The sequence below is a fragment of the Kryptolebias marmoratus genome, linkage group LG19 (assembly GCF_001649575.2).
Source record: "Kryptolebias marmoratus isolate JLee-2015 linkage group LG19, ASM164957v2, whole genome shotgun sequence".
Classification (NCBI taxonomy): domain Eukaryota; kingdom Metazoa; phylum Chordata; class Actinopteri; order Cyprinodontiformes; family Rivulidae; genus Kryptolebias; species Kryptolebias marmoratus.
In genome coordinates, this window is record NC_051448.1 from 10,619,043 (window position 1) to 10,645,179 (window position 26,137).

Sequence of the window (26,137 nt, forward strand, 5' to 3'; positions counted from 1 at the left end):
CCGCAGATAAGCCAGCGGCTTTCCTGATTCCCGAAGCCCCGGCGGAGATCCGTCTTAGAGCGGAGGTGCTTCCCGACGCCCCGTTCCTCTGAAGCTGGAGGAGCGACGCCACCTTGTGACCGAAATCCAGCATGACAGGTGAGTTACACCCAGTTACACGTCCACCTGCTCCATCACAGCCACGAGAGGTGATTGGTATCCACCACCAGAAGCTGGTAAAATGAGAAGTTGCCAAAAAAGAAAAAAAAAAAAAAAAGAGTCCTGTTTAAGGGGAAAATAACAATCCTGTTTTTCTGGTGAGGTTTTTGCCTTTAGTGCTCAAGGTATTGTGATGCGATGGATGCTGCAGGCAGCCGACTTGCACTGAAATCCCCCAGCAGATCTTTCCTCTTCAGCTGCACCCACATCCCATCTAAGGCCACATTCCCTGAATTTCAAGCCCACTGACTGGATGACTGTCCCACGGTGCCTCTCTTACCCGGCTTATCTCCTCCCTCTTCTCCCCGAAGCTGGATACTGTGGGCCATTGTGTCACTGAGACGTTTATCGATGACACTGGGAGCAGAGCGGCTATTGAAGGATTTGTTGCTAATCTCTTGGCTAATGCAAACGACTTGCCTTTGCGGCAACATAAAATGCGGCTAGGCGCGTACACGTCCGTGTTCCAGCAGGGACTCATGGTGATTTTGTGAGTCTGTGCTGATTTGAAACTTCACGGAGAAGTTTGTCGTCTTGTTCAGATTTGAGTAAGAATAAGAGGTTTAGTTGTCAGAAGTGCTCATTTTTTACCTGACAGTTGTAGTTTTTAAATAGATCATTTTGGCTTTGGTTTAGAAGTTGCAGAGTTTGTGAAAGGAGTAGTGTGTGTGTGGGGTTTTTTTTTTTTTTTTTTTGCCTGCTATGTCCTTGCCTCCGCCTGATGTCCCAGCCACTCAGAGGCTGGCACTGGACTGCCGTACCCTTCTGGAGCATCGTGTTGGCAAGGGTAAGAGAAAACACCACCTCCTCTGTTCTCTGTCGGCCTCAGCGACTTGGATAAAGAAGGATTTCTCTGAAAATACTTTCACGTTTGGGATTAAAAACGTAGCGAACGAACATTTCCATTGGGAGTTTTACTTAATTAAGCTGCCTCCTTGTTTTGTGAAGCTGATTAAAATTATTAAATAATTTCCTAATTATCATAATTCAAGTCCAGCACTTACAGCAACATTAGCACAAGTTATTTCCTCCATAGTGTTACCAATTTATTTAGGATTAAATCATAAAACTTTATTGGATTTTAGTTAAAGAAGAATCGGGGAATATTGGTCAGAGTTAGCAAAATCAAGAAAACCACATATTTAAGAAACGTTTATGTATAAAAGTATAAAATCCTATAAATAAGCCAAAATAATTTCACCTAAGTTGTAGTTGTTTATTAAATCCAGGCTGTAGTAAAATACAGCAGTGGTAATTACCTCCGGCGAGGATGTTATGTTTTCAGTAGTGTTGGTTGGTTTGTTTGTTTGTCTGTTAGCAAGATTACTTTAAAACTAACAAACAGATTTCGATGAAAGGTTCAGGAAATGTTGGGTTTTCGCAAGAAACCATTCATTGCATCTTGGCGATGATCCAGATCGGGGCTATTTTGTAATGATACTGCGGCCTTGGCGGAGGTTTCTGCCCTCCAAGTGCTTCCAGTTCAGTTCTGTGGAAGGATGACGCAGAAAGGAAAGTGCTCGTGTCTGAATCTCCTTTCACTAATTGCCCCAAACTGAATCATTTTTAGTCTCCAGTTCCTTGAGCCAGGCTCGATGTAGCTCACTTTGTGGCAGCTAAGCACATCTGGTAATTGCACGATCAGGCTTTAAGTTTCGCTGTTAGCTTTTACTCATGTAAGCAGTGACAGGTTTCTATAGTTTGCTCTTTTTTTAGTGCTCATTGTCAGTCTAAAGATCTCTGATGTGTGGAATATCGAATAGAGCCTAATATTTGAACTTTAATCTAACCTGATGAAAGGATATTGATTTGTTTTCCATACCTGCTTTGTCCTGTTCAGAGCCACAAAGGGGTTTGAGGTTATTCCAGGTCTCTCAGAGCAAGAAGCAATTAACCTTACTTGCGTGCTTTTTTACTTTGAGAGGAAACTGGAGAACCAACGCTCAAACAGCACCAAGGCAGACCTCAGCTGAGGTTTAAACACGGACAAATGTTTTGCTGTGAAGCGACCGTGCCAGCCACCACATCTCCTAGCCTTGGTTCTTTGTTTATTTTATTTTATTTTTTTCAGATGCAACTTTCAGAGCCTTAGCTGTGCTGCTATGCCCCTTCTTTTTTTAAAAAAAAAAAAAAAGAGAGAGAGAGGCTTTTACCAGGCATCCCTTCCATACAAGCTGTTCTTGCTTATTCATGTTCAGTGAGGCGTGTAAACTTTGAAATGCAGCTTTTAGAGTTTCAGGAATTTTCTCTGAGGATTGTATGATCTGACCTTGGGGTAAATACGCTTTACCTCCAGTTTGAAATGTTTGTCATTTCCGAATAATCCTTTTTACTGTTGCTTCAAACGTGAAAGAACAAAAGGTGGGAGGAAATGCCTTTTCTAAGCCTTCCGAGGTCGATGCACGGCAACAGTTGCTCCCTTAAGATCCTTGCGGATGTCTTTTCTCCTTGAGCTGTGTAGAAACATATCTATATGTTCCTGAGCAACAAGACCTGGACTAGTGGGAATCATAATGTTGTATTTTTATGTCTTGGCATGTAAAACCTTAGAGTTTGATTATCTTTTTAACTGTCTGAAGGCTTTTGCAGTGCCACTGCAGCATCGTGCTTCTGGTTCTTCTGCAAATTTGTTCATTAGAGTCTGCAGCCTAATCATCAACTTTCTCCTATTTTACGTTCGTCACAATTGTGGCTTTGCGACATTTCATGGAGGTCGTGTCAGTCATGATCTCTGTGATTTAGATGGCGTGAAGCGGCTGCTAAGCAGTCTTGTATTTATGCAGTATGTTTTGAGAAGGTTAAGGAAGTTGGTAAGGTTCCTTTGAAGGTTGTTCCTTTTGTTTAAATTCACAAATTTACAGAGTACAATTGAAACAATTGGACACATCCGCTAATTCCAAATGAATAGAAAGGTTTGTCCCATCTTAGATATAGTATATAAACACAAAACGTGCATGGTTATGTAATCACACAGCTTACAGTACTCACATTTAATAAGGCGTCAAATTAAAATTCATTTTAATACATTTGAGGCATGTGCTGACTGAGCAACCACTGTATGGTATGTTTTATTCTAAAAGTTCTCCAGTCTTAAAAAAGATGAAGAAAAAGGTATTTGGTTGTTTGCTTTAAAATGGAAGAAAGTGTGTCATAAAGTTACATAACCTTGGAGGCACAGACTAAAAAACAAAAAAATTAGGTGCAAGGGGAAGAGTATTTTTAACGAGGAGGAGAAGAGTGACACTGGTCAGAGGAGGGGAGGAGGAGAGGGAGGAGGAGGAGTTTGCGTGGGAGGGAGGTGTTCTCCTTTCCATCATTTCGTGTTCGTCGTCACTCCCATCGTCCTCCCACCCCACTTCTCCTCTGCAACTGATTTATTTTGCGTGAGGGTTTGTGCGCTTCTGAATTCTTGCGCTGCTGTGCTGACGAGAAAAGCAGTTGCAGAAGAATGGGGGGGAATCCAAGGTCATCATGCCGTGCTTCTTTATGACGTTGTCTTTTAGTCCTCTCTTTTTGTGTGTGTGTGAGCCTGCATGGCAGGGCGAGTGAGTGTGTTAGTGTGTAAATCACAGCATCGAGCCGTGCTCTGCACCAATCACGGTGCACGTTCATATGCTTTTCAGCTCTTTGCACACGTGCAGGCATTTATCCCAGAGTGAGCTCCGTTTGTGCGTGCGTGCGCACAAGCAGGCTTGTGTGCATTTCCAGTGCCTCTCAGCACAGCGGCGTGTCTGAATGAGGAACTGAAGCTGCATTAAGGAAACATAAAGCTGTCGTGAGCAATTCCCACATCACGATCGATGTACGGTAAGAATGACGGCGTTCTTTTTTTTTTTTTTTTTTTCCACTCTGCATTGATGTATGTTCATCCGAAGCTGTGTAAGCATGAGTAATGTGATTCACCTAGCATACAGCCAGTTTTACAACATTCTGCAAAACGTGTTTCTCTTTTTGTCTTTCCTGTAGTGGATTGCAGCTTTATTTTGTCAGAGTGTAACGTCTCCTGAAAGTGCGTTATGGAAACTTGGACTCTTACGAGGAGCTATTCAGGGACATTTTTAGACTGGGAGAAGATGCCGCTGTGAAGATGTACATTTTCTGTAATACACGTTTATTTTACTCTTAATATAGTTGAGGGAACGACATTGTTTCTTTAAACGTGTATTAATGATGTAGTTAAACTCGTAGTATACGTGTTTAATTTCCTTCTCTTTGAACAATCTTTTGTTATTCTCGATGAGTTAATGATTATAGTTGAAGTATATGTGGTGTTTCCAGATCATGAGAGAATGTTTTTGGTGCTGCTGATCTATAAGTGCTAATTGAAAATGTTAAAAGGCTGTAGTTTGTTTTTAGGCTAATGAATCTTCAATGCAGACGACGCATATTTAGGAGTTGGATCGTCTGTGTGGTGTTTAATGTAAAAGAAACAAATCCCTGTGTTTGAGTCCCCCGTAACTCAGTTTTCCAGGCTGTTTGTCACTGATTCGTAGTGTGTCAGAGAGGCTTTATGCCTTCAGATTTTGTTGGCAGCTGGGTCTGGACATCAGCTTGTTGGAGTCTTTATACCAGTCATGTTTGCTGCCACCCACACAGGATTGAATATGTGCTTTGAATTTGACTCAGTTTGCCTGGATTCACCGGCAGAAAAACAGACCCTGCCGACCGTGGCGGCGCACGCTCAGACACAGAAAGCCTTCGTAACAGACGCGGACAACTGATGGATTGATCTGATCGTTGTGTTTGCGGCGTGTTTGGTTATCTCTCATTCTTTGCTTCCCTTAGAGACAAACACTCGCACACACACACACACACACACACAAAAATCACATTTCTTAGTCTGTCACGCTCCCATAATCCTGTCAGCCTGGTCTCTGAAATTCTCCTCCTCTCTCCAGCTCCTGTACAGTTTTCCCAAACTCACTGACTGACAGACAGACATGTCCGTCTTCATTAGCTGTTTTTTATTTGCTCACAATTGGGCTCCTTCTCATCCTGTGATTGGAGAATTCATCGTGTGCCCAAATTTACTCTTTGAAGATGTTTTGCGGCTGTAAAAATAGCCCGATTTCTGTCTCCTCCCCTCCTCCCTCTTACATAATGACAACCCTGAAGGTCTGCGTGCTGTGTAACAATTTCTGAGAAGTGACTAGGATGTGTCAGATCCAGGTGTATTTACAGTGTGGGGGTGACAACAGATCTATGTGCAAACTCCCTGCTTCTGTATGTTTGCGGCCTGCATCACCAACGCTTTACGTGACTCTTAGGTGAGCGTCGAAACGTCCTCCAGATTTGTCTCGTTCGCATATTCGTACACGTGGATCCCTCCAGCTTTTAATATTCTAATGATGTAAACACTCTCATGCACAAACATGCTTTGAATTTTCATTTATTTATTTTTTTCAAACGCAATTTGAACTTTTATTATTCTCACTTCAGCCTGTTTTTTTCTCTTGTCTTTAATCCCCCACCCTGATGTGAAAATGTTAAGCCGACATCCTGGGGAAAATGGAAAGTGTAATCTGTTAATGTACCGGCCCGTTGTTTGGAGGATAGAAATAGATTTGTGATTGGCTGGCTCCCTTCCTGTGGCGATAAGAGGGTTGGCGACCCCCTCACGGGTGTCTACTTATACACATTCTTTCAGCTAAGATGTTTCCCCAAGTCTGCTGCAGAACGGAGCAGGGCCGTCCACCATCTTTTTTTTTATTATCGCCCACCACTGAAATTGTAGGTAGAGAAGGTGATGGGAAGGTAATATCTGTAGGTCTCCCAAAGTATGTGCAGCCATGTTTGATATGTGGGTTTATATGTGTGTGAGGGAACTTGGTGTCTAGATTCTAAAAAAATAAAAAAATAAGAGTTGGTCAGCTTTCCGTGCAGAGTGGGTGGCTGTCGTGAGGACACCCCCCCCCCCCCCCCGTGCTTTTCTCCGCTGTCATGCGGATCCTTGTCCACCCACCTTGTTGTGCTCCCTTCCTCACCAACCCATCATTAACAGAGACACAAAACGGCTCGCCTTATTTCCCCCCCCCCTTTTTGTTGTTGTTTTTTTTTTACACCAGCTGAACACAACTCGACAGGTTTTCTCTGCCAGCAGTGAGTCAGATCGAGTTTCTAACGCGCATTATGAAATTACCGCCACCCCTGAGGTGGAAAAGTGTTTTTAAGTGGTCGGATTAAAGATACAGCGACACGTCGCGCTATATTCGTGATTACGGTCGTCAAGGTTTCCCCGTGCAGCCTGAAATGCTAAATTGGCTTTTTGTTATCAGAAAAAGAAAAAAAAAAAAACCTGTTGCAAGTGTTTTGTGCAATTGACCCATCACCTAGCCAATTTGATTACATCGAAGAACGCTACCTGAGAAAATAACTCGCATCAGCAGCAGGGGGATATGCAGTTTTCTGTGCACCACTGGAATATGAAACATCCTATCAATTACCACAGTCACTGGGCTGGTAAATTTATGTCTGAAGTACTTCACTACAGCTGAAACTCTCCCCTTAAATAACCTCTCTCTGCCTTCAAAAAAAATCGTTTTGATTCACAGCTCGCAGAAAGGACGGGACAGATTTGTACTGGACAGATACGATAAGTCGCACTAATCTGTGACTCACGCAGTGCGTCTCAGTCCCCAATCACACTTCCATCTGTATCCTTTTCCTCCATCCCCGTCTGCGTCTCTGTCACTCTTTTCGTCCTCCACCTTTCTTCCCCGTCTCCGCTGGGGACCTGCTGCATTTTCATTAATTCATCTGTGACTCCTACCATCAGGCCCTGGTCCAGTGCTGCAAGAAGGAGAGGGAGGGAGGCGGAGGAAGTGGGTGCAAAGGGTTTATTAGTGTTTGAAGTGATGGAGGAGGAGGAGAGGGGAAATGCTATGAATAGACGCACGGCTCTGAGAGATAAGCCCAACCACAATTCCTGCCGCGGAGTTTAAGTGAACTTATCAAAAACGAGGAGACCTCTTGATACTGAGATGCTTTTAAGAAGATGGTAGGTTTTTTTTTCTGAAGATTTCAGGACCTCCCACCCGGACTTCTCCAGGTGTAGGTCACTGATAACATAAAATCTCGGAGCCGTTCGTCTAAAGGATGTTCTCACACTCACAGTGCTCAAAGCTCTATAAACAACATTGCTCTAATATCGAATGTAGTGCTGCACAGTGATCCGATTTACTACCTCATTACATTTCAGGAATCTTGTCAAACTCACATATCGAACGCAGCAGCGTTATTAGATCTACTCACACAGTTGACAACTATACGTGCTTTTATACAACTAACTCTTGTCACCGCATTTTGGGTGGGAAGACAATCAGCATGCGAGTATTTTTGTTGTATTAAATGCAAACACAGAGGAAGCTATTTTCAAAAAAATCCAGGCCTTTTTTTTATTAGAAGGAAGTGCAGAATTGCCCAGTTTATATGCCTCGGCGATTCAGGCACGTCTATGATTCATTTGGTATAAATACACATTTTGTCGGTTATTTATTGAGGATAGAAATACTGTGTTTTTTTGGGGGACAAATGGGATCAGCTGACAGCTGGTCTGTGTAATCTTGTCTCTGTTGGAGCCTGGGTTTTTTTCCTAGAGCAGCGTTGATCCTGAAGCACAAGACTCGTCCCTGTCCGTGTTGGTTTAAAGTCTGCCGTTTGAAAAATGATTTTCTCCTGTGAAGTCGAAAGTACATCCGTCACGTTGCTGTCAGGCCAAAAGAGAATTTACCATAAGTAAGATAAAGTCTGCTGTTACACGGGAGTGGTAATTGGGCAGCTGGTAATCGTGTTAATGACGGGTCAGCGTGCTCTCACAATACGGTTTTACTGTCACATCAGTGAAAAATGGCTTCAGTCAGTGTAACAGCTATAATTGTGCGTAGTGAGACTTTTTTTTTCCGTTTTTAATTGGGAGATTAAAAAAGAAAAAATGATGTTAGGAAGGAGGAACTGAAAGGAAAGTATTCCTAAGATTATTCTGCTTTTGTTTGCCGTGCAGACAATGTTTTGCTCCTCCCTGTTTGGAGTGTCAGATCATTCCATCCGTCGTTTGGCTGACAGTCTAATGACCTACTTTCTCCCATTAGATGTCAGGACTCTAAAACACACAAGGTTGAATGTTTCAAGGCACTGGGATTACATTTTATAAGTAGAACTGAGAGAATGGTTTTGGGGTTTTAGGAGGTTATCCCTTTTTTTTTTTTCCTATATTTTTGTTCTCCCTGAGCGCTATGACTCACCACTGCTGAATTTCTTCACCCAATCAGATTTGAGCTCCTTCTGGCTGCCTTCTTAAACGCAAAGTCTTTTAAAAACCTCCCCGTTCATATTGTCTTCAAGGCTGTCTGCGAAGAGACACAGGAGACGTGCATCTGTGCATTTTTCTGCCTGTGTACGCTGGCTTTGTTGTGTTTATAACCAACTTCTAACCTTCATTTTTTGCCCGTTTCACTTTTCATATTGTCAGTTGTGGTGGTACAGTCAAAGCGTCAGATAAGAGGACTCATGTCTGTCTGTCTGTCTCGTTACGAACTCTGTGACGTGGAAACGCTGTGAACTGTTTTTGCAAACAGCCGTGGAGTTTTTCCTCTTTGCATACAAACATATTTACCTGCTACAAACAAGACAGCTGTGTCTAAAAACAGGGGGAAAAGTCAAATTTATGCTCATGTATACATCTTAAATAAACGCTAACAACAGCTTTAACTATTTCAAGTTGGTTAATGTTATCTTACTCATTATTATTTAATAGCTGCACTTGCCTTTTTACTTTAAAGCAGTTTAGTTTAAGTGTCTGACTTTCCAGCAGCTTGTGCCAATACCTTTTTATGATTCACTACATAGTTAATGTATGCAACAGCTGTACCATACTTAGTGTGAATTACATTATTACTGCTGCGTTAACTGAATCAGAGATAAATCTAAAAGTCCTTTAAAGCTGGCTTGCTATTTTATTGCCTCTTTTTTTTCCTTTGTGTAAATACCTGATTTGAGGCTTTATTTAATTTGCAAACAAATCGAGCTTTCGTTGAAAGGATGAAGAAAGAAGCTGGTTATTTTGTGTAAGTCTAACTCGTGTCTTTTTGTTTTCGTCAGGGGTTTGTGGCTGTTGCGGGGCGCTCAGGCCTCGGTACAAGAGGCTGGTGGACAACATCTTCCCAGAAGACCCCGAGGTGGGAAACTCACTTTCTGTCCCTTCTTGTCTCACTGTCTTATGTGTGGGCGATGCTTTTCCAGTCTGCTGAGCTTCCACGTATACCAGCCAAGCACCGCTGATGCTGCACCGATATTTCAACTGTAAATTATTTCATTTAGATAAAGCAGAGGCGTTCGCAGATAGTAAAAGAAGCTCGCATCAGTGTGCGGTATGCTTCAAAGCTGTTGGTGCCAAACCTCGGGTCTCGTCTTCCTTCCTCCCTGTTCTCCGTGATTAACTGGAATCCGACGCTGTGACTCATAAGGAGAATTAATTTGGGTGAAGATGAAGAGGCTGATTTCGCGGAGAAAACTTTTCATTGGAGCTGCTGCGCTGCTGCGGTAACCCACTTTACCTTTTAAATATGTCACCGAAACTGCGTGACGGGGCGGGTGGGGGGAGACGCTGAAACGTGCACGCTTTATCCTGTGTTTACATGGACGTGCACCTGCATGGTGCGCTCCCGAAAAACAGGTCTAATTTTGGCTCCATGCTGCAGTGTGGCTAAGGCTGTAAATAATGACGGCCAAGGAACCTCGGAATAATAAAACCACACGATTTTAAAAATAGCTCCTCGCGCCGCAGACGTAAAGAATTTGAGCTTTTCTCCCAAATAATTGAACGATGGGCTCCATTCTCAGCTCGGCTTCGTGTTTTAAATGACTTGCGGAGCTGCAATATTCTGTTTGTGTAATAGATTTTAGATTTGATTCACCTAATGTTTGAGAGGTTTAGCCAGAAACGAAGGTTTTATCTTGTGCTAATCTCTAAAATAAACCTCCGATTAGAGGAAGCAATCAATGGTTTTGTACCAGATATTTTTATTTTTTTTTTATTTGTTCGAGCAGGAAAAGCTTCACTAATGCCGAGGATGGCTGGATGTGCATTAGCAGACCACTGGAACTCGATAAATCTCAAATCCAAGGAGTGGATAATGTTTCTGAATTGGTTGGCAGACTTATCCACTTCCTTGTTTTTATTATGATGAAAAAAAGGCAGATGGGGGTGATTTTATTTGTTTTACAAAAAAAACCCCATAAATATCAAAAGTTGTTTGTAAAATCCATGTGATAAAAGTGAAGAAAGTAATTACAGGATTGACTGTTTCTGCAAAGCGAAACGAGTAATAAATGCTCTGACTGTTTGTTAAAGCTAATAATCTTTCTTCAAAGTTTATATTCAATTTTTTTCCCCCTTTAAGTTGAAGTTACTGCTGTTTTGATAGTTTCTGTCTCTTTAAGTGACATTTAGCAGAACAAAAATAATGTGAATGAATTATGAAACGATTTTATTATTAGTCGAGAAGAAAAAAAACCCTAATTACAGCTTTTACCAGTGAGAAAACCACAAAACCCCCCAGAAAAATCTGATAATGGATAACAATAAAATATATTTCGATCAACAAATGAGCAGTCAGACCCTGTGTTTTTCTGAGCATGATGAGTCACTGCTTCCTAAAGTGCTTTGTGGTTTGGATACTAATATTTCTCTCCGAGTGGGCTGTTTTATTAGTTAGTTATTTAGTTTTTCACCACTCCCAGTCTTAAACTTTTACATTTTGCAGAAAGATAACAGTCTGTTTTCAGCGTGTATCGTCGCATTTTCCCCTCTTGTTTTTTTTTTTTTTGGACAGCTGCTTTGGTTCGTGTCGGGTCTCTGCTGAATGTAAATGAGCTCTCAGCGGACTAAAGAGCTTTTTTTTTTTTTTTTAGCTCTCATCCAGCCATGGCCAAAGTGAAAAACAGTGAAGTAGGTCAAGTGGGAACTTCATGGTCCAGATATGCTCAGATATGCCCTTCTGTATCCGTCCCTCTGCTGGTGAAATGTTTATAAAATGGTTGCTGAAATTAAGCTAATGATATTCATTTACTTAAGCGTTTCTGAAGCTTTTAGTTTAATCTATTTGTTCTCAGAAATGTGAGCAAATGTCTCTCCCTCAGCAACTTGCCTTAAATGTGACTCAAAAATGTTTAATTTTCAGGTGGATTTCAGAGGAATACTATTATACTATCTGGCTGGAAGTTGAAATAACGAATAGACTATCAAAACAAGTAGTTAAAACTGCAAAACTAAATCTGTGTTGTTGTTTTTCTCCTTGTGTTCGTATCACTCTGTTGGGACAACAGAAAGGCACAAAGCGCTGCTAAAAGTAGCATATCTGTTGTGTTTATAAATATAAATATTAGTCATTTCCATGTTTTGATTAAAGCAACAAGGACGAACAAAAGAGCCGCAGGATGCAGACCCCTGGATTAAACAAACAACTGAATATCTGCTCTGACCTGAACACTATGCAGCATGAATAAGAACCTGTTATTTATTTATTTATTTATTTTTATCGTCTACTCTCCCAGGATGGGCTGGTCAAAGCCAACATGGAGAAGCTGACGTTCTACGCCCTGTCAGCTCCTGAGAAGCTGGACCGCATCGGGGCCTACCTGTCTGAGAGGCTGTCCAGGGATGTGGCCCGACATCGATACGGGTAACATCTGCCTCTGCCCTGACAAGTACCGCTCACACAATGGTAGTCTTTTGCCGGGTTTATATTTAGCTTTATCAAAACTTTAAGCGGGACAATTTGAGGAAGAATTTCCGCTCGCTGTGCTATGATGCAACAGGAGAAGACTTACTTGTAATATCTTCTTATCACCGAACTCGGTACAAGATCACATTGTGCTGAAAACATCTCCATGTTTTATATGTCGGAGTCATTTTTAACGGCTCGGGACATTTTCAACTCGCCCGCCCGTCTTTCTCGGTTCAGGTATGTGTGCATCGCCATGGAGGCCTTGGACCAGCTGCTGATGGCGTGCCACTGCCAGAGCATCAACCTGTTTGTGGAGAGCTTTCTGAAGATGGTGCGCAAGCTGCTGGAGTCGGACAAACCCTCCCTGCAGATCCTCGGAACCAACTCTGTGAGTCCTCTGGGTGATGGTGCCGATTTTGGAGAGCTCTTGTTTTTACATTTTTTTACTCTTAAGTGAACCAAACCCCAAAGCCATGGTCATATAAAGCTGCCTAATTTCTCCTTTATGATGGGCATTTTTGTATTTAGTTTTGCTATATATTGTTTTGTGGAAACAAAATGGTCTTCTCTTTTTATTATAATCCACAGTTACCATAACAAAAACTGAACAAGGTGGAAAGAAAATGCACAATTAGCTTTTGTTGTTGATATCTGTAGTTCAGTTGAGTCTAATTAAATTATAAAATGATAGAGAAACTTTCCCATCAATATATTAGTCTCCAACTTGGGTCTTTTTTATAATATCAGCAAAGACAACTATAAATATCAGTTCAGCTATAAATATCTAATGTGGCTCAGCTTCAAAGCTTTACTGCTGCACCAAATTCTGCTCGTCTGAGTGGATTTAGTCGTATTATCTAATCAAAAGCTGACAGGATGCATTTACTTTCACAAAGCGACGTCGTAATTTAAGAGATGTAAACCTGGAGAGAAGCTCTATCTGTGGGAAATTCAGACCGATGGGGGCTCAGGGGCAGATTGGAGGGAGGAATGGGGGTGAGTGTTGGACGGGTCAGCGGAGGACGGAGAGGAAATTGGATTAGCTGTCGATGACAAAGGGAGAGCTTTGTAGTCAGTTACACAGACTGAGACGTTTCAACTTCACGCTCATAAAGTAGCACCTCATAAAGAGTTTGTGCTGAATAGTTTTGTTTTTGCTGCCCACAGCTAATATAGTTGACAGCGTTAACGCTGACTCAGGATTCACACGATTGTTTTCCTGTTTTTTTTTTTATTTTTCCCGCATGTTCTCGCAGGATACTTCTTTACCACCACTTCATACTTTGAGTTATTTTGATCTTTTCTATATCAAAACGTTCAGCTCAAGCAGGAGATGGGCGCTATGACTGTTTTTCCCCACATTTTTATTTTTTTCAAAACCTTTCACTTTAATTTTAAATATTCTCCTATAGAAATACATTGCAATCTCCTCAGTTCCTTCAAAACATCGTTCTCTTTGAAATCTGTTTTGTCTTATTCTACTTTTAGTTTTTTAGCTACTGTTCTGTTGCTTTTAGCTACCATTATAATATTTTGTCTTGAGCTGGTCTTTTGCTACTTTTAACTTTAACTAGCCTTTTGCTAAGTTTAGTTTTTAGCTATTTCTGGCTACTTTTAGCTAGCCTTTTGCTACTTGTAACTAGCCATTTGCTACCTTAGTGTTGAGCTAGCCTTTTTACTTTAAGGATTTAGCTAACCTTCTGCTACTTTCAGCAAGCCTTTCGCTACTTGTAGCTTTAACTAGCCTCTTGCTAAGTTTAGTTTTTAGCTGTTTTTTGCTACTTTTAGCTAGCCTCTCGCTACATTTAGCTTTTAGCTAGCGTTTTGCTACTTGTAACTAGCCATTTGCTACTAGCTTTGAGGTAACCTTTTTACTTTTAGAATCTAGCTAACCTTTTGCTACTTTTAGCTTTAAATAGCCTTTTTCTACTTTTAGCTTTTGCAGTTTTTAGCTTCTGTCTAGCTTGTTGATACTTTCTAAAAGAAGCTGAAATAACTCAATTTAAACTTTTTCAGTAAATGTCAGCAAACTCGGCATTCACACCTCTGGTTCCTGTTGATTTTCTGCTCCGCTGCATTGTTTATTTGTCTCGACAGTTAAAAAGTCTCGACTCCTAAACGTAAATAAAATCAGCCGTTTTGCGATGAAAGCTAATTTCGGCTGGTGTTGCCGATGATTGCAACATAAAACCTTTATCGTCTCCAGCTTCTACAGCCCGGGCTTTTAGCTTCTTTTCCTAAAGCTTTCAGTCAGATCTGGTGTCTCCTTCCTCCGACACACAGATGATGCATTAATACCTGGAAGCTGCTCCGTATTACCGGCAGCTGGAAGGCTTTCAGGAATCGGCAGCAGCAGTAAATTGCTGATGCAGCCGAGCAGCTTCACAGCAGCAGCAATAAGCTCGCTCGGTTTTATTAACTCAAGGATACTTCATTTTGTTTCAAAACCTCTCCAAACGCTCATGTATTTACACAGTGAGAAAAAACACTCGGGAGAGATTTTTTAAAAATTTTTTAGAAGCTCATTTTCTACATGAACTCTTCTCTTTTGTGATCCTTCTCAAACCCAAACAGCATTTACGCCCGGATCTGTTATTACTGCCCGCTTTATTGACGACTGATGAAACCAGCTTTCATGATCTAATTTGACTCTAAAGAAATCCTGTTCATAATTTATTATGGGGATGGAGGTTTGAAGCTGAATGTCAGCCGGTTTACTTCGCTGATATTTGCTTGCTCGGTGGGAGACACCCCCCACCTCCACCCTGCTCTGCATTTCTCACTTCTAATTAGATGTTGTGGAGCTCCCGTTTGACACCAACTCAAAAGATGCAGAGTTTAAAGACAAATAAGATCCAAACTAACTTGTACCTTTTTTTTTAAAATGGCCAGTTTAAGATCAAAATAAAAGTACTTATTTTTTTTTTTTCATTTTTATGACAGTTTGTTAAGTTTGCTAACATCGAAGAGGACACGCCATCGTACCACCGCAGCTATGACTTCTTTGTGTCGCGCTTCAGCGAGATGTGCCATTCAAGCTACGAGGACCCCGACATCCGCACCAAGTAAGTAGACAAATGCCTGATTAGAAACTGAAATATTAAAGAGCTGCTGTTTTTAGATTCCTTTTTATATTTTTAGCTGCTTACTGCCTCAGGAAATGTCTTTTAAGCGATCTTGTGATAGCAATCACTGCTGAAAATAGAAAAAGATATATATATATATATATAATTTACCTTTGATTGCGTAACAATCAAACACAGAGGGACACGTTGCTAAATTCAGACCCCTTGTTATAGTCTGCAATCAAGAGATTTGTCTCTGTGTGAATGTTCCCATCAGGATCCGAATGGCAGGTATTAAGGGTCTCCAGGGTGTGGTGAGGAAGACTGTGAACGACGAGCTGCAGGCTAACATCTGGGACCCCCAGCACATGGACAAGATCGTCCCCTCTCTGCTTTTCAACCTACAGAGTGGAGAGCGCACAGAGAGGTGAGCTTTACTTGTTTCTGTTACATATATAATAAAACTGACATGTTGATATTGACCGTCAGCGTGACATTTTAAATCCTAAATCAAATTAAAATGTCTTGTTCTTCACTTTGATCTTTTGCATCACATCCTTTTAAAGCAATATCTGCAATCAGTTATTATTTTAGCTTTAGGTCAAACCTTTGAAGCGTTTGATTGGTTCTTATCGCCAGCTGTGAGTTTAATTTCTTTCCACAGATGCTAAGTTGACTGGTTTAAGATCAAATCTCAGCTTTGGTCATTTCACAATGATTGAATAGTGTCCTTTACTTTAAAGGTTTTTCATGTTTTCCCCCCCTGTCATCATAAGGCTGATGTGAACTGACACACAGCTATAATTTCATCTATCAAGGGATGTTCTCCCAGTGTCCCTGTGGCTTGACAACATGCAAACTCCTGCTAAGACTTCATTTCTACACTTTTAATGTCACACTCAGTGGTTAGCTGAATGAACACAATGTGAAGTCAGTTGAATAATATAGATCCAAGTGTGCGTCCTGTTTCCAAAACAAATAAATTTTAGCACAAAAAGGAAGGAAATTAGTGTTTGGTTAAATATTTCTTTGTTGTAACAATAGCTGCACACTGCTGTGAGGGGGGGTTTGAGGTCAGGGCTGCAGGCAGGCCATTGTCTCAACTCCCAAATTTGGAGGAAAGAATCCGGTCCCAGACTGTGTAGATGTGGGTTTGCCACCGGTTGCTCACAGGTGCTGACAATCAGATGCCTGACTGTCAGCACCTGGGGTACCAGAAGCTCAAAACAAGAGTCAATACCAGAAGAAGGTGTTTGGCATTGGTAGATGCCAAAAAGAAAGAACAAAAGAGAATGGATGGATGGATCCAGTTGGCAGAGGATGTGGCAAGTCTTTCATGGGCGCAACCCACCTACTCAACTCTGCTGCTCAACCCACAAATACATTTTTCTAACCAACGTGGCTCCATTTCAGGGGAAATAAACAGACTTTCCATCAGTATAAGATTTATTGCCAAGAAGCTTTATTGCAACAAAGAAAAGTCAACCAAACACAAATTTCCTTACTTTTTATATGTATATAAATCTGTTATTATAGCAGTTTATAATGTGATATCAATAACAATCAGGAAACAGATCAAATAGTTACATCTAAGGTATTGGAATGAACCTAAAAACAGTGTTAACCCACAATGTCTTGGTTCACACAGTCCAGAGCCACGATGCTGTAACACAAGCCGTCACGTACTTCATCCACCATTATCGTCAAAACCCCAATCCCAAGAGCAAACAAACCGCGGTGCGAGTGAAATATTAAGGAAGACAAGGAAAGAACATGAAAGAGTTTGCAAGAACAGAAAAAAAAAGAAGTGCGGTGGGTGGAGAATAAAGGTTCTCGAGCACAGCGAGTCGGAGGATGCCGGCATGTGAGAGAATCTGCGGAGTCTGGATCCGTTGGCAGCGTTTCACAAGCTGAAATTCTCTTTGACGTCAGTGCTGAGATCTGAGGGCTTTTCGTGGAGCAAAGGGGAAGACGGCAAGCCAAACACTGGCAGACGGGGTGAAGGATGGATGACGGAAAATAGTTCTAACAATGAAGGGGGGGGGGTAGTGACAGCCAGAGACAGACTGACACTCCGACACGGAGTCATGTTTCCCTCTCAGCTTGTCTCCTCTTTGTTTATTTTCCGTGGTCCGCTCCTGCTGCGCATCCTCATTTCCTCCTCACGCCGAGTCTCACTTGTCATTACTCACAGCAGTCAGCGCAGAATCTAATTACCTCAAGGTCGTTCAGTTCCCTCCACTTCTATCCCTGCGGCCGTGTACCACTTTAAATAAGGACCTGATAGTTCAGACCAACTTCTGTGGAAGGTTCGCTTGCAGAGATGGCAAAAAGGTTTTCCCGTGTTAAACTATCAGAACGAATTCTAGCAGGATTGTTAGGGATCGATAGCTGCTTCAAAGGATTTTTCTACTGCCAGCTTTCCTTCAGATGTTTTCTCAGTACAGATTTTGTGCACCTGGTCTTAAGCATCACTGTTCTGATCACAAACGTCGAGTCATTATTCTCCAACGCATCTGTTGATCACTCATTATTAGACGTCACTTTGTTGCTCTTAATAAGCACAGGAGCCACGTCAGGACATCACTAACAGGTGTACTAATGCTTCAGTGAAGTTCCAAAATAAATTTGCTGACCTGAATAATATTATTACAAGATTTTAGATTTGACTGAATCATATTGATTGAACTATTCTCTCAAAAAAAAGATTTTTTAAAAGAACATGATGAAATAAGCTGCGTAAAATTTTTTATTTTTTTTTTGTTGTTGTTGTTTTCTATGACACATTCTTAAAAAGAAAAACCTAAAAAATGTCCAACCGCTCTTTTTTTTCCCCACACTTAAATCTATATTTTATTGCTTGTGATTCATCTGGTTGCATTGAGCACCTTCGTTCTCCTATGTTGCATTAAAAACATCAGTTTTGAGGAGCAGAATATATTTGTGGCTCTGCTCCAAAAATGTGAGGCAAGAAGTAAAACGCAGACGGACAGGACAGATTTCTGCTTCGGCTTCTGTTCCTGCAGAAATGACCACAAAGAGAAGCGAGAGCTAATCAGTGACTCATCCATCCTGTGCTCCAAAACTAGTGTTTTAGAAATGGTTTTAAAACGTGTCCTGTGTGTGTTAATAAATCTACATACAGTCGAGCAGTTTAAAACTATTTTGTGTCGTGCTGTGTGCACGTTGTAAACTCCTGTCTGATTCATAACGATGTCAGATGTTGTCTGATATCAGTATTTATTGTAGTAATTATGGACACTCAGCGTAAAGATAAACTGATTATGTTCGACAGGGATCTGCACCAACATGATCAAAACACTAAATAATCAAATATCTTCTGGGGGAGCAGAGTTTTAACCATCCAGTGGCGTTCCAGGGTTTTGGAGAAATAACGTCAAAGTGGGGAGAAAAAAAAAAATCTTTCTCTCTTTCTTAGATTTTTTAAAAATTTTTCACTTTGAGGAGGCAGGAGGATTTCTCATCTCGTCCGTCTTCACAGCAGGAGATAATATAAAAGAGCTTGATAAGTCCTTTCATCATTAGTGGACGACCAGAGGCTTTACATGACCAAGTTAGTGGTGGTGGATGGTTTTAATTATGTATGGGAACAATACACACACACACACACACACACACACACACACACATCTGCAGCACGGTCAGAACAGATGTGGGGAAACACAAACACAGAAAGCAGTGCCACCTAATTTTACTGCAGTGGTAAAATCGCCCCTTCTAAAGGAGCTCCTGAGGGTGTTTTTGTGAAAGAAAACGACTTTAAGTTGTGATCGAATTGATTTCAACATCTCGCCTCTTCTGTTTTTTTCCCCGCTGTCTTCGCCCCCCTTCTCTCTCTCTCTCTCTCTCTCTCTCTCTCTCTCTCTCTCTCTCTCTCTCTCTCTCTCTCTCTCTCTCTCTCTCTCTCTCTCTCTCTCTCTCTTTCTCTCTCCTCTCCCCTCTGCTCGTGTTTCTGCCTCATCACCTGCGTCGCTCCCTAGCAGCCGCTCTCCTTCTCCGCTGCAGGCTTCGGAGAAGGAGAAGGAAAGCCCGGTGGAGCTGACGGAGCGCTGTTTCAGGGAGCTGCTGGGACGAGCCGCCTACGGCAACATCAAGAACGCCGTCACGCCCGTCCTGATGTAAGACCCGCTTACAGCAATCTTCCTTTTTAAAGATCTGTTTTCTGTTGGTGGTGCAGTTGTTGTTTCGTGTTTGTGAAATAGGGGGGGGGCATCTCAGCGATTTTATCTCCATGTCGGTCGTCCCACAGGGGCTCGACAAGGGCGATGCAAGGTTATGTGGCAGCTCCGGACTAGATCCGAGTTTGTTTGCAGATCGGACGTTTTATTTTTATAAATATTACCTTCATGTTGACTCGTCTTGCTAGAATGTAGGTCATGCTCCCGGATAGAAAGTCTCCGCTGTCTCGCTTCTGGTGTTATTTTATTCATTTTTAAATAAATTATATGTTTTCTTTGATCCAGTCTCTCTGTAAATTTGACGTTTTTTGCTTTAGTTCTCTTTTTGTTTTTACCTAAATCAGTCAAGCTTTTCCTGTCACCAGAAATGAGTCTTGTATTTGTCTCAGCCTTCTGTGTTGTTGTTGTTTTTTTTTCGTGGTAGTTTCTGATTCCCTCTGGAGTGTCTGACCTTGTGGATAAAAGTCTCGTATTTTAGATTTGAAGCTAAATTAGTGAAAAGCTGCTGAGTGATTAGTGTATGAAATTGTTTTGCCAAACTTGCTGTGCAAAATATATATAATCATTTTTATAAATAGTACATAATGACAGTCAGATGTTGAGGTTGACAGAAAAATTAGCAAAACAAGTACGAGTTGATTAGATCGCATCTGTTTGAAGCTAAAATAAAGCCACAGCTTGCAAATATCCTAGTATCAGACAAGTCAGGACATCCTCCAAACAGCTGTTTTGGTTTAATATAACACTGCTGGTCATAATGTAATGGCTGATTTGGTGTATTTCTCTGCAGCATTTCATTTTTACACTTTGAGTCCATTCTTTTCAGTTTTTCCCTTAGTGTACTTCAGTGTCTGTGTCCTCCGAGAGCGGCGTTTGCCCGTCCATCACCGTTTCCGTCTTCATTTCGTGGTTTAGTTGTTCATCTCACTTGATCCCGGCTCTGACTAAACACAGCCTGGGAGTGCAGCACTCTGCAGCGTGATTGCACTGATGTAGTAATTACTTTAATTGTCTGCCAGGCATTATGAGCTTGATTATTACCATCATTTTTTTTCTTCTTCTTCCTGTTTTTATTGTAACTTACAGCAACATTAGGTTGAGTATGTATATTATAGGACCTCTTCTTGGCTCGTACTTAAAAAAAAAAAAAGATTGAAAAACCTTGTACAGTGTTTACATTGGGCCTCGATAGAACTGCTCTCTGTGCCGTTCTTTTTGTGCTCCGTCTCTCGTGGCACTTGATAATCACATCCTCTCTGTCTCTCTCTCTCTCCTCCCCCAGGCACTTAGATAACCACTGTCTATGGGAGGGGAAGACCTTCGCGGTGCGCTGCTTCAAAATCATCATGTACTCCATTCAGGTGAGGCGTGCAGTGCCCGCTTCGCCACAGCTCATATCCCATCCCATTTTTCTCCCCCTCACACTGCTGACCTTCTGTCTAAATCCTAATGGTATAAAGAGAAATGTTGATACATATGGGGCCGAAACAGTCTTTCATATTTATTGAGTTATTTTAAAAACCAGAAAAGCTGTATCTCTAGCTTCCTTTTTTTATTTTGCTTTCTGCTTCAATGGTTAGCTGTAACTCACTTTTGTTTTTCGTATAATTCTTCTTTCATGTCAGTCCCAGCACTCTCACTTGGTAATCCAGCAGCTTCTTGGTCACCTGGACGCTAACAGCAAGAACTCGGCCAGAGTGCGTGCCGGCATCGTGGAAGTCTTGCTGGAGGCGGCTGCCATAGCAGCCAGCGGCTCTGTAGGTGCGTTACATGCAGGCGCACACATGGACAGAGCGCTGGAGGGCAAGGAAAAAAACCCAACAAAAAACCTTCTCATCTGTCAGGTGGTTTTTATTTTTGATCCTCCGCTGCGTTTGCAGGCCCCACAGTGCTGGAGGTGTTCAACACCCTGCTGAGGCAGCTTCGGCTCAGTGTGGACTACGAGCTGACCGGCTCGTACGACGGCAGCAACAACATCGGCACCAAGATCATCAAAGCTCACGAGGAGAGGCAGCTGCAGGAGGCCGTCATCAGAACCATCGGTGAGTCTGGGTGCTTTTATAATCTTTAAATGAGGCTGTGCGTTTACCTAGTTTTAGTTATCGTCCTTTTTCCCCTCAAAACCATCTGTTTGTCAAACGTGCATTCGTTCCTTTTTCTCCCAGGTTCATTTGCCAACACCTTACCCACCTACCAGAGGTCAGAGGTCATGCTCTTCATCATGGGCAAGATCCCTGCCCCCGGAGTAAATCTGACTCTGCCCTCTACTGGATCTGGGTACGATCTCACAACATCCACGTAGAATTCCTTTGGAAAGTCACAGTCACAGTTTGTGAAGATTCCAGCTTTGGGTGAATTTAATTAAAGTCTTAAGTCGATGCTTTCCTTCTCAGGCCCGAGGGAACCAGAATGATTCAGGTTATGTTGCTCAAGTCCTTGGTTCAGGTAAATGCTCATTTTATTTCTGAAGGTTTTATTTAACATATGTGGCTCTTCATAGAGTTTCGAGGCAGTGCAACAACAAGGTCTTCCATGTGGACAAAAAGGAAAAATGAGAGTCGATATGTCTTTTACTGATAAAAAGAAGTTCAGATGTATATCCCACCTCTGGCACATTTCTCATTCTATATCATGTATCGATAAACAAATAATCTCTATTTTTATAATCTCTCAGGTGACAGCAGGTTTCCAGACGACCAACATGCTCACGGCGCTGCCCAGCTCTTTCTTAGAACCGCTGCTGTCCCTCTCTCTAACAGATGACCCGGAGGTTCGACTGCTGGTGCTCCAAATCCTCCTCAGCCTTATCGACAGGAACGACAACAGACCCAAGTTCTCCAAAATCAGGTGCGTCATTTTGTCTGCGGGAGACTTGAAAAGCCTGGAGTCGTCGTTGCTTTTTGGAGTTTGTGCTTCTTGACCCTGTTTGTTTATTTGTTTCTGTGCAGCATCGTCTCTGACATCTCTGTGCTGAAGCTCAAAGTGGACAAGTGCTCCAGACAGGACAACTTATTCATGAAGAAGGTACTTTTTTTTTTTTTGCAAAACATTGCAAGTGTAATTTAACCAGTTAGCTGTTAAGTTTCTAATTAAAGAGTATCGTCTTTGTTCCTCCTCAGCACGGTCAGCAGCTGTACCGATACATCTACCTGGGCTGTAAGGAAGAGAGCAGCGGCCGGGAGCACTACGAGACCCTCTACGCTCTGCTGGGTCTTCTCAGTGTGGAGTTGGCGAACGAAGAGGTGGTGGTGGACCTCATTCGCCTGGCGCTTGCCTTGCAGGTATGGGGTCTTATTTTTGTAAAGCTCACGATTTTAAAAGCACAAAGAATCCCTCATTTCCTCTTGGAACTTCTTCATGTTCACCGCAGGACCTGGCTCTGTCCACGGACGAAGGTCTGCCTGTTTATAACCGCTGTGCTGTTCATGCCCTCGCTGCCGCCTACCTCAACCTCATCTGCCAGCTCAACACTGTCCCGGCCTTCTGCCAGCACATACACGAGGTGACGGCCCGGATTTCTTTATGCGGTCGTGTGCGCCTGTACCCCGACTCTTATTGAACCGTTTTATTTTCTGCCCTTCAGGTAATTGAGGTCAGGCAGAAACAAAGTCCGTACCTTTTGCCCGAGGATGTCTTCGTTGACAATCCCAAGTATGTGTCAGACATTTTCAATACTCCTTTCTCACAAGGCTTGCACGGTTGAAATTAGATTTTCTAGGTGCACAATGTATGCGGTAAATTACTACTGTCTGCTCTGCAAACATTCAGTATTACATTTTATTTTCCATCAGGCTTCCTGCTTCAGTGGATAAGGTGGATGGGGGTGTTTTGTTCCTTCAGTCAAAGATCACCGAGGTCCTTGGAGGAAGCGGTTATAACACCGAGAGGCTGGGAACGCCGTATGTCCCGCAGTATACTGGTGAGAAGCCAAAAAAATCTTGCTTTCACAAATTCAATGAAAATACAGAGCTGAATGATCAGAAAAAAAGAAAAACGTCCTGTTATTTAATATGGAATGGTGGAATTCCTACAATGAACTGAGAAATGGTAACATCTTTCCACTACTCTCCCAGATGAGGACAGACTGTCCAAAAGAAAGAGCATAGGGGAGACCATCTCTCTTCAGGTGGAGGTGGAGTCCCGAAACAGTCCAGAGAAAGAAGAGGTGATCCCCCTGTCAAATCTTCTCATTATTACAAGGATTTTTAATGCAAAAACCTCCAGTCCTCACCATGCTGTCACATTAACTTTGTGCTTGTTCTGTTTTACAGAGGACACCTGCAGAGGAGATCACATTTGAAACCCTGAAAAATGCAATCGGTATGCCACTTAGAAACTGTTGTCGGTTGCAAATTAGAAAAAAAATCACAAATAAACCCTCAGTTTTCAGCTTTGTGCTTTGCATGAAAAATGGAATTTGCACGGATATTAAAAGGTTGTACTTAACAGACCAAAACGGGAATAATAACACTTTATTTATTAGGGAAATAATAGAACAAAAACAACATGAAATGAAAATTATCTTTCACGCCTCCTCACATTTTACTTTGTGCTGTCTCCGTCTCCCTCTAGTGGACAGTGTTGGTATGGAGGAGCAGGAGAGGGAGCGAAGGAGACAAGTGGTGGAGAAGTTTCAGAAGGCTCCCTTTGAGGAGATTGCTGCTCACTGTGGTGCCAGGGTACAAGAAACAAATAGTCAACTTTTTAATTGTCGTAGATCCACCTTTAATACCTTATATTACTCTTATATTAACGTTGTAATGATGTTCTGTCTTTTCCAGGCCACAATGCTGCAGAGCAAACTAAATCAGATATTTGAGATTACAATCAGGTACGTACACAAAAATAAGGACGTGTGGACTGTGTCTCACTGTGTAGTGCACGTGATGATGATGATGATAAGATGATAATGATGATGACCGCTCTGCTTTGTTCCTCCTCCCATTCAGACCCCCTCCCAGCCCGTCCGGAACCATTTCGTCGGGTTACGGCCAAAGCCAGAGTCGATCCATCCCCATTTACGAGATGAAGTTTCCCGACCTTTGCGTGTATTAGACCACACAAGTCTGCAACGACGTGACAAAGAAAAAGAAAAAAACAACAAGAAGTGATTGTGGCACCAAGCAGCCACGGTGCATGTGGGACAAACTCAGTCGCAACTTCAGAACAAGCCAGTTTTTAATTAACTTAAATGTTCTTTTACCCTTTGATGGCAGCCTAAATGAGACGGCTAAAGTTAATAAAAGCAGCAAACCAAGTCACTTCAACCACTTCTAATTATACGTTTAAAGAAACTCCACTGGTTGGATTTTTTTTTTTTTTTTAATTTAGAAAATTGCCAAGTACTATGACAGAAAAACTGTGTGTGTGTGTCCTGTAACTGGAAATGTTATCGGCACTGCAATGGTTGGATATTCCTTTTGCTACTTTTTGTTTTGTTCGTCCCTCACAGGGTGCCATACTACTTTTAGTCTTTTAGCTCGTGTTTTCCATTTATTTTTATAGATTTGAAGAGCGGAATGGATATGAAATAGACATATTTTAATTACAGATGGTTCCTCCTGCCATCTCACGTGTTACTGAGCACCTGAACGCTCCCCCGAGTGTTCAGTGCTTCATCAGATTTTTGTTTTGCCTTCTTAGTGTTAGCCAGAAGTGCTTATTTGTTTTTGTTTTTTTTGATGGGCATTTATTTTTAACATTTAGCCGCTAAAACAAAAGTGAGAACACACTATGCGCCAGTTTCAACGACACAAGCTCCTGAAGCGTTTACATGTAATGTTTACCACGTCAAACACTAGAAAGATGGTTATTTTTTTTCCCCTTCCCATAGATATGTGTATATAGAGAGAAATATATAAATCTATAAGCCTATGTACAAAGCAGGGATGTATTCTGTGAGCGTATACAGTATGCACTGTATGTTATTGTCTGAAAGTGCCGCTGCACTGGTTGTGTTCATAGCTACAGTAGAAATCTGTGTAGACTCCAGACACCCCATGTTCAAAACCTCCAACCAGCAGCTCATGAACACGTGAAATTCAAACGAACGGTCCACAGTAGAAGCAGAGACAGGCTCTAGCACCGTCATCTTGACCTGAATTGTGGCAGTCCTGCAGGAATTTAAAAAAAGAAAAACAAAACAAAGGTTGGAACAGCTCCCTGGCTGTCTCGTGGAGATCCGATAAGCCATTTTGTGTGCATGCGTGTGCACACACAGGTACAAAAAAAAACAAAGTATGATGGCAATAAGTCTAACGTGGTCCGGCTGAGGGAAGCGGATGGGTTCTCGTTTGGTTTCGAACTGTGCCTCTTGTCGTGGTGGTGCTGTGGCGGCTCGGTGTGACGTTTTCAAAGAGACCACACTTCCTCTCTGTGCTTCACGTTCAACGTAGATGATGGCGTCCGCTCCGTGCAGTCCCGTTCCTTTCCGCAGTCTGTCGGTTTCTTATGTCGTCTGTTCGGGTTTTATCATGCGAGTGGGTAAATCTGTTCATCTGTCTGCGTCGTCATCATCGTACCTTCACACACTTTACAGCTCTCTCCCGGTCGACAGAACAAACTATCGAACAGCCTCCGACTCCTTCAGTGACACGTCGTGCAGCTGTCTGTGCAGCAGAACGCGTGTCGTCTCCGCATCGTGATTTTTACCTGACGGAAACCCTAACCTCCTTTTATTGTTTGTTTGTTTTTTTCTTTACGGCGTGTCTAGTTGTTAGATCTGTTTAGTGCTGTAGGTCAAATCTATTCGAATCTGTGGACTTTGCACTTTAAAAACTGGATGACCTAGTGACGAAGGCAGCTTTTACATGAAAAAAAAAATGCCTTACATGTGTCATACCTGAATTTGCATGCTAGAAATGTTGCTGTGCTGTACAATAAATGGATCCTAAACCAATTTAAGACCCGAGTCGTCTCTGATTTCTTTATTTCAAATGCAAAACCAAACCCA

The 26,137-nt window shown here is 42.1% G+C and overlaps 1 protein-coding gene across 4 annotated transcripts; it reads left to right on the top strand.

Moving 5' to 3' along the window:
• Window positions 1-26,088, top strand: LOC108240116 (protein EFR3 homolog B). 4 transcript variants are annotated; one of them, XM_017423311.3, is made up of 23 exons: window positions 1-138; window positions 9,295-9,371; window positions 11,749-11,876; window positions 12,159-12,309; window positions 14,865-14,986; window positions 15,264-15,413; window positions 18,988-19,125; window positions 20,468-20,546; window positions 20,811-20,946; window positions 21,066-21,227; window positions 21,351-21,462; window positions 21,579-21,630; window positions 21,860-22,032; window positions 22,134-22,209; window positions 22,305-22,466; window positions 22,556-22,687; window positions 22,769-22,836; window positions 22,977-23,104; window positions 23,259-23,350; window positions 23,457-23,505; window positions 23,758-23,864; window positions 23,967-24,016; window positions 24,135-26,088. In XM_017423311.3, the coding sequence occupies exons 1-23, from the start codon at window positions 132-134 to the stop codon at window positions 24,238-24,240; spliced, it is 2,457 nt and encodes an 818-aa protein (XP_017278800.1). In that variant the 5' UTR covers window positions 1-131; the 3' UTR covers window positions 24,241-26,088. The 4 variants fall into 4 exon arrangements, with proteins under 4 accessions (XP_017278800.1, XP_017278801.1, XP_037837501.1 ...); XM_017423312.3 differs by lacking the exon at window positions 1-138 and adding an exon at window positions 3,609-4,005; XM_037981573.1 differs by lacking the exon at window positions 1-138 and adding an exon at window positions 4,151-4,298.
• Window positions 26,089-26,137: the final 49 nt, after the last annotated feature.

Excerpts from the sequence above, each read along its gene's own strand:
- LOC108240116 (XM_037981573.1), top strand. Across the intron at positions 12,310-14,864 it reads AGATCCTCGGAACCAACTCT|TTTGTTAAGTTTGCTAACAT; the intron begins GTGAGTCCTCTG and ends TTTTTATGACAG. Across the intron at positions 24,017-24,134 it reads ATATTTGAGATTACAATCAG|ACCCCCTCCCAGCCCGTCCG; the intron begins GTACGTACACAA and ends CCTCCCATTCAG.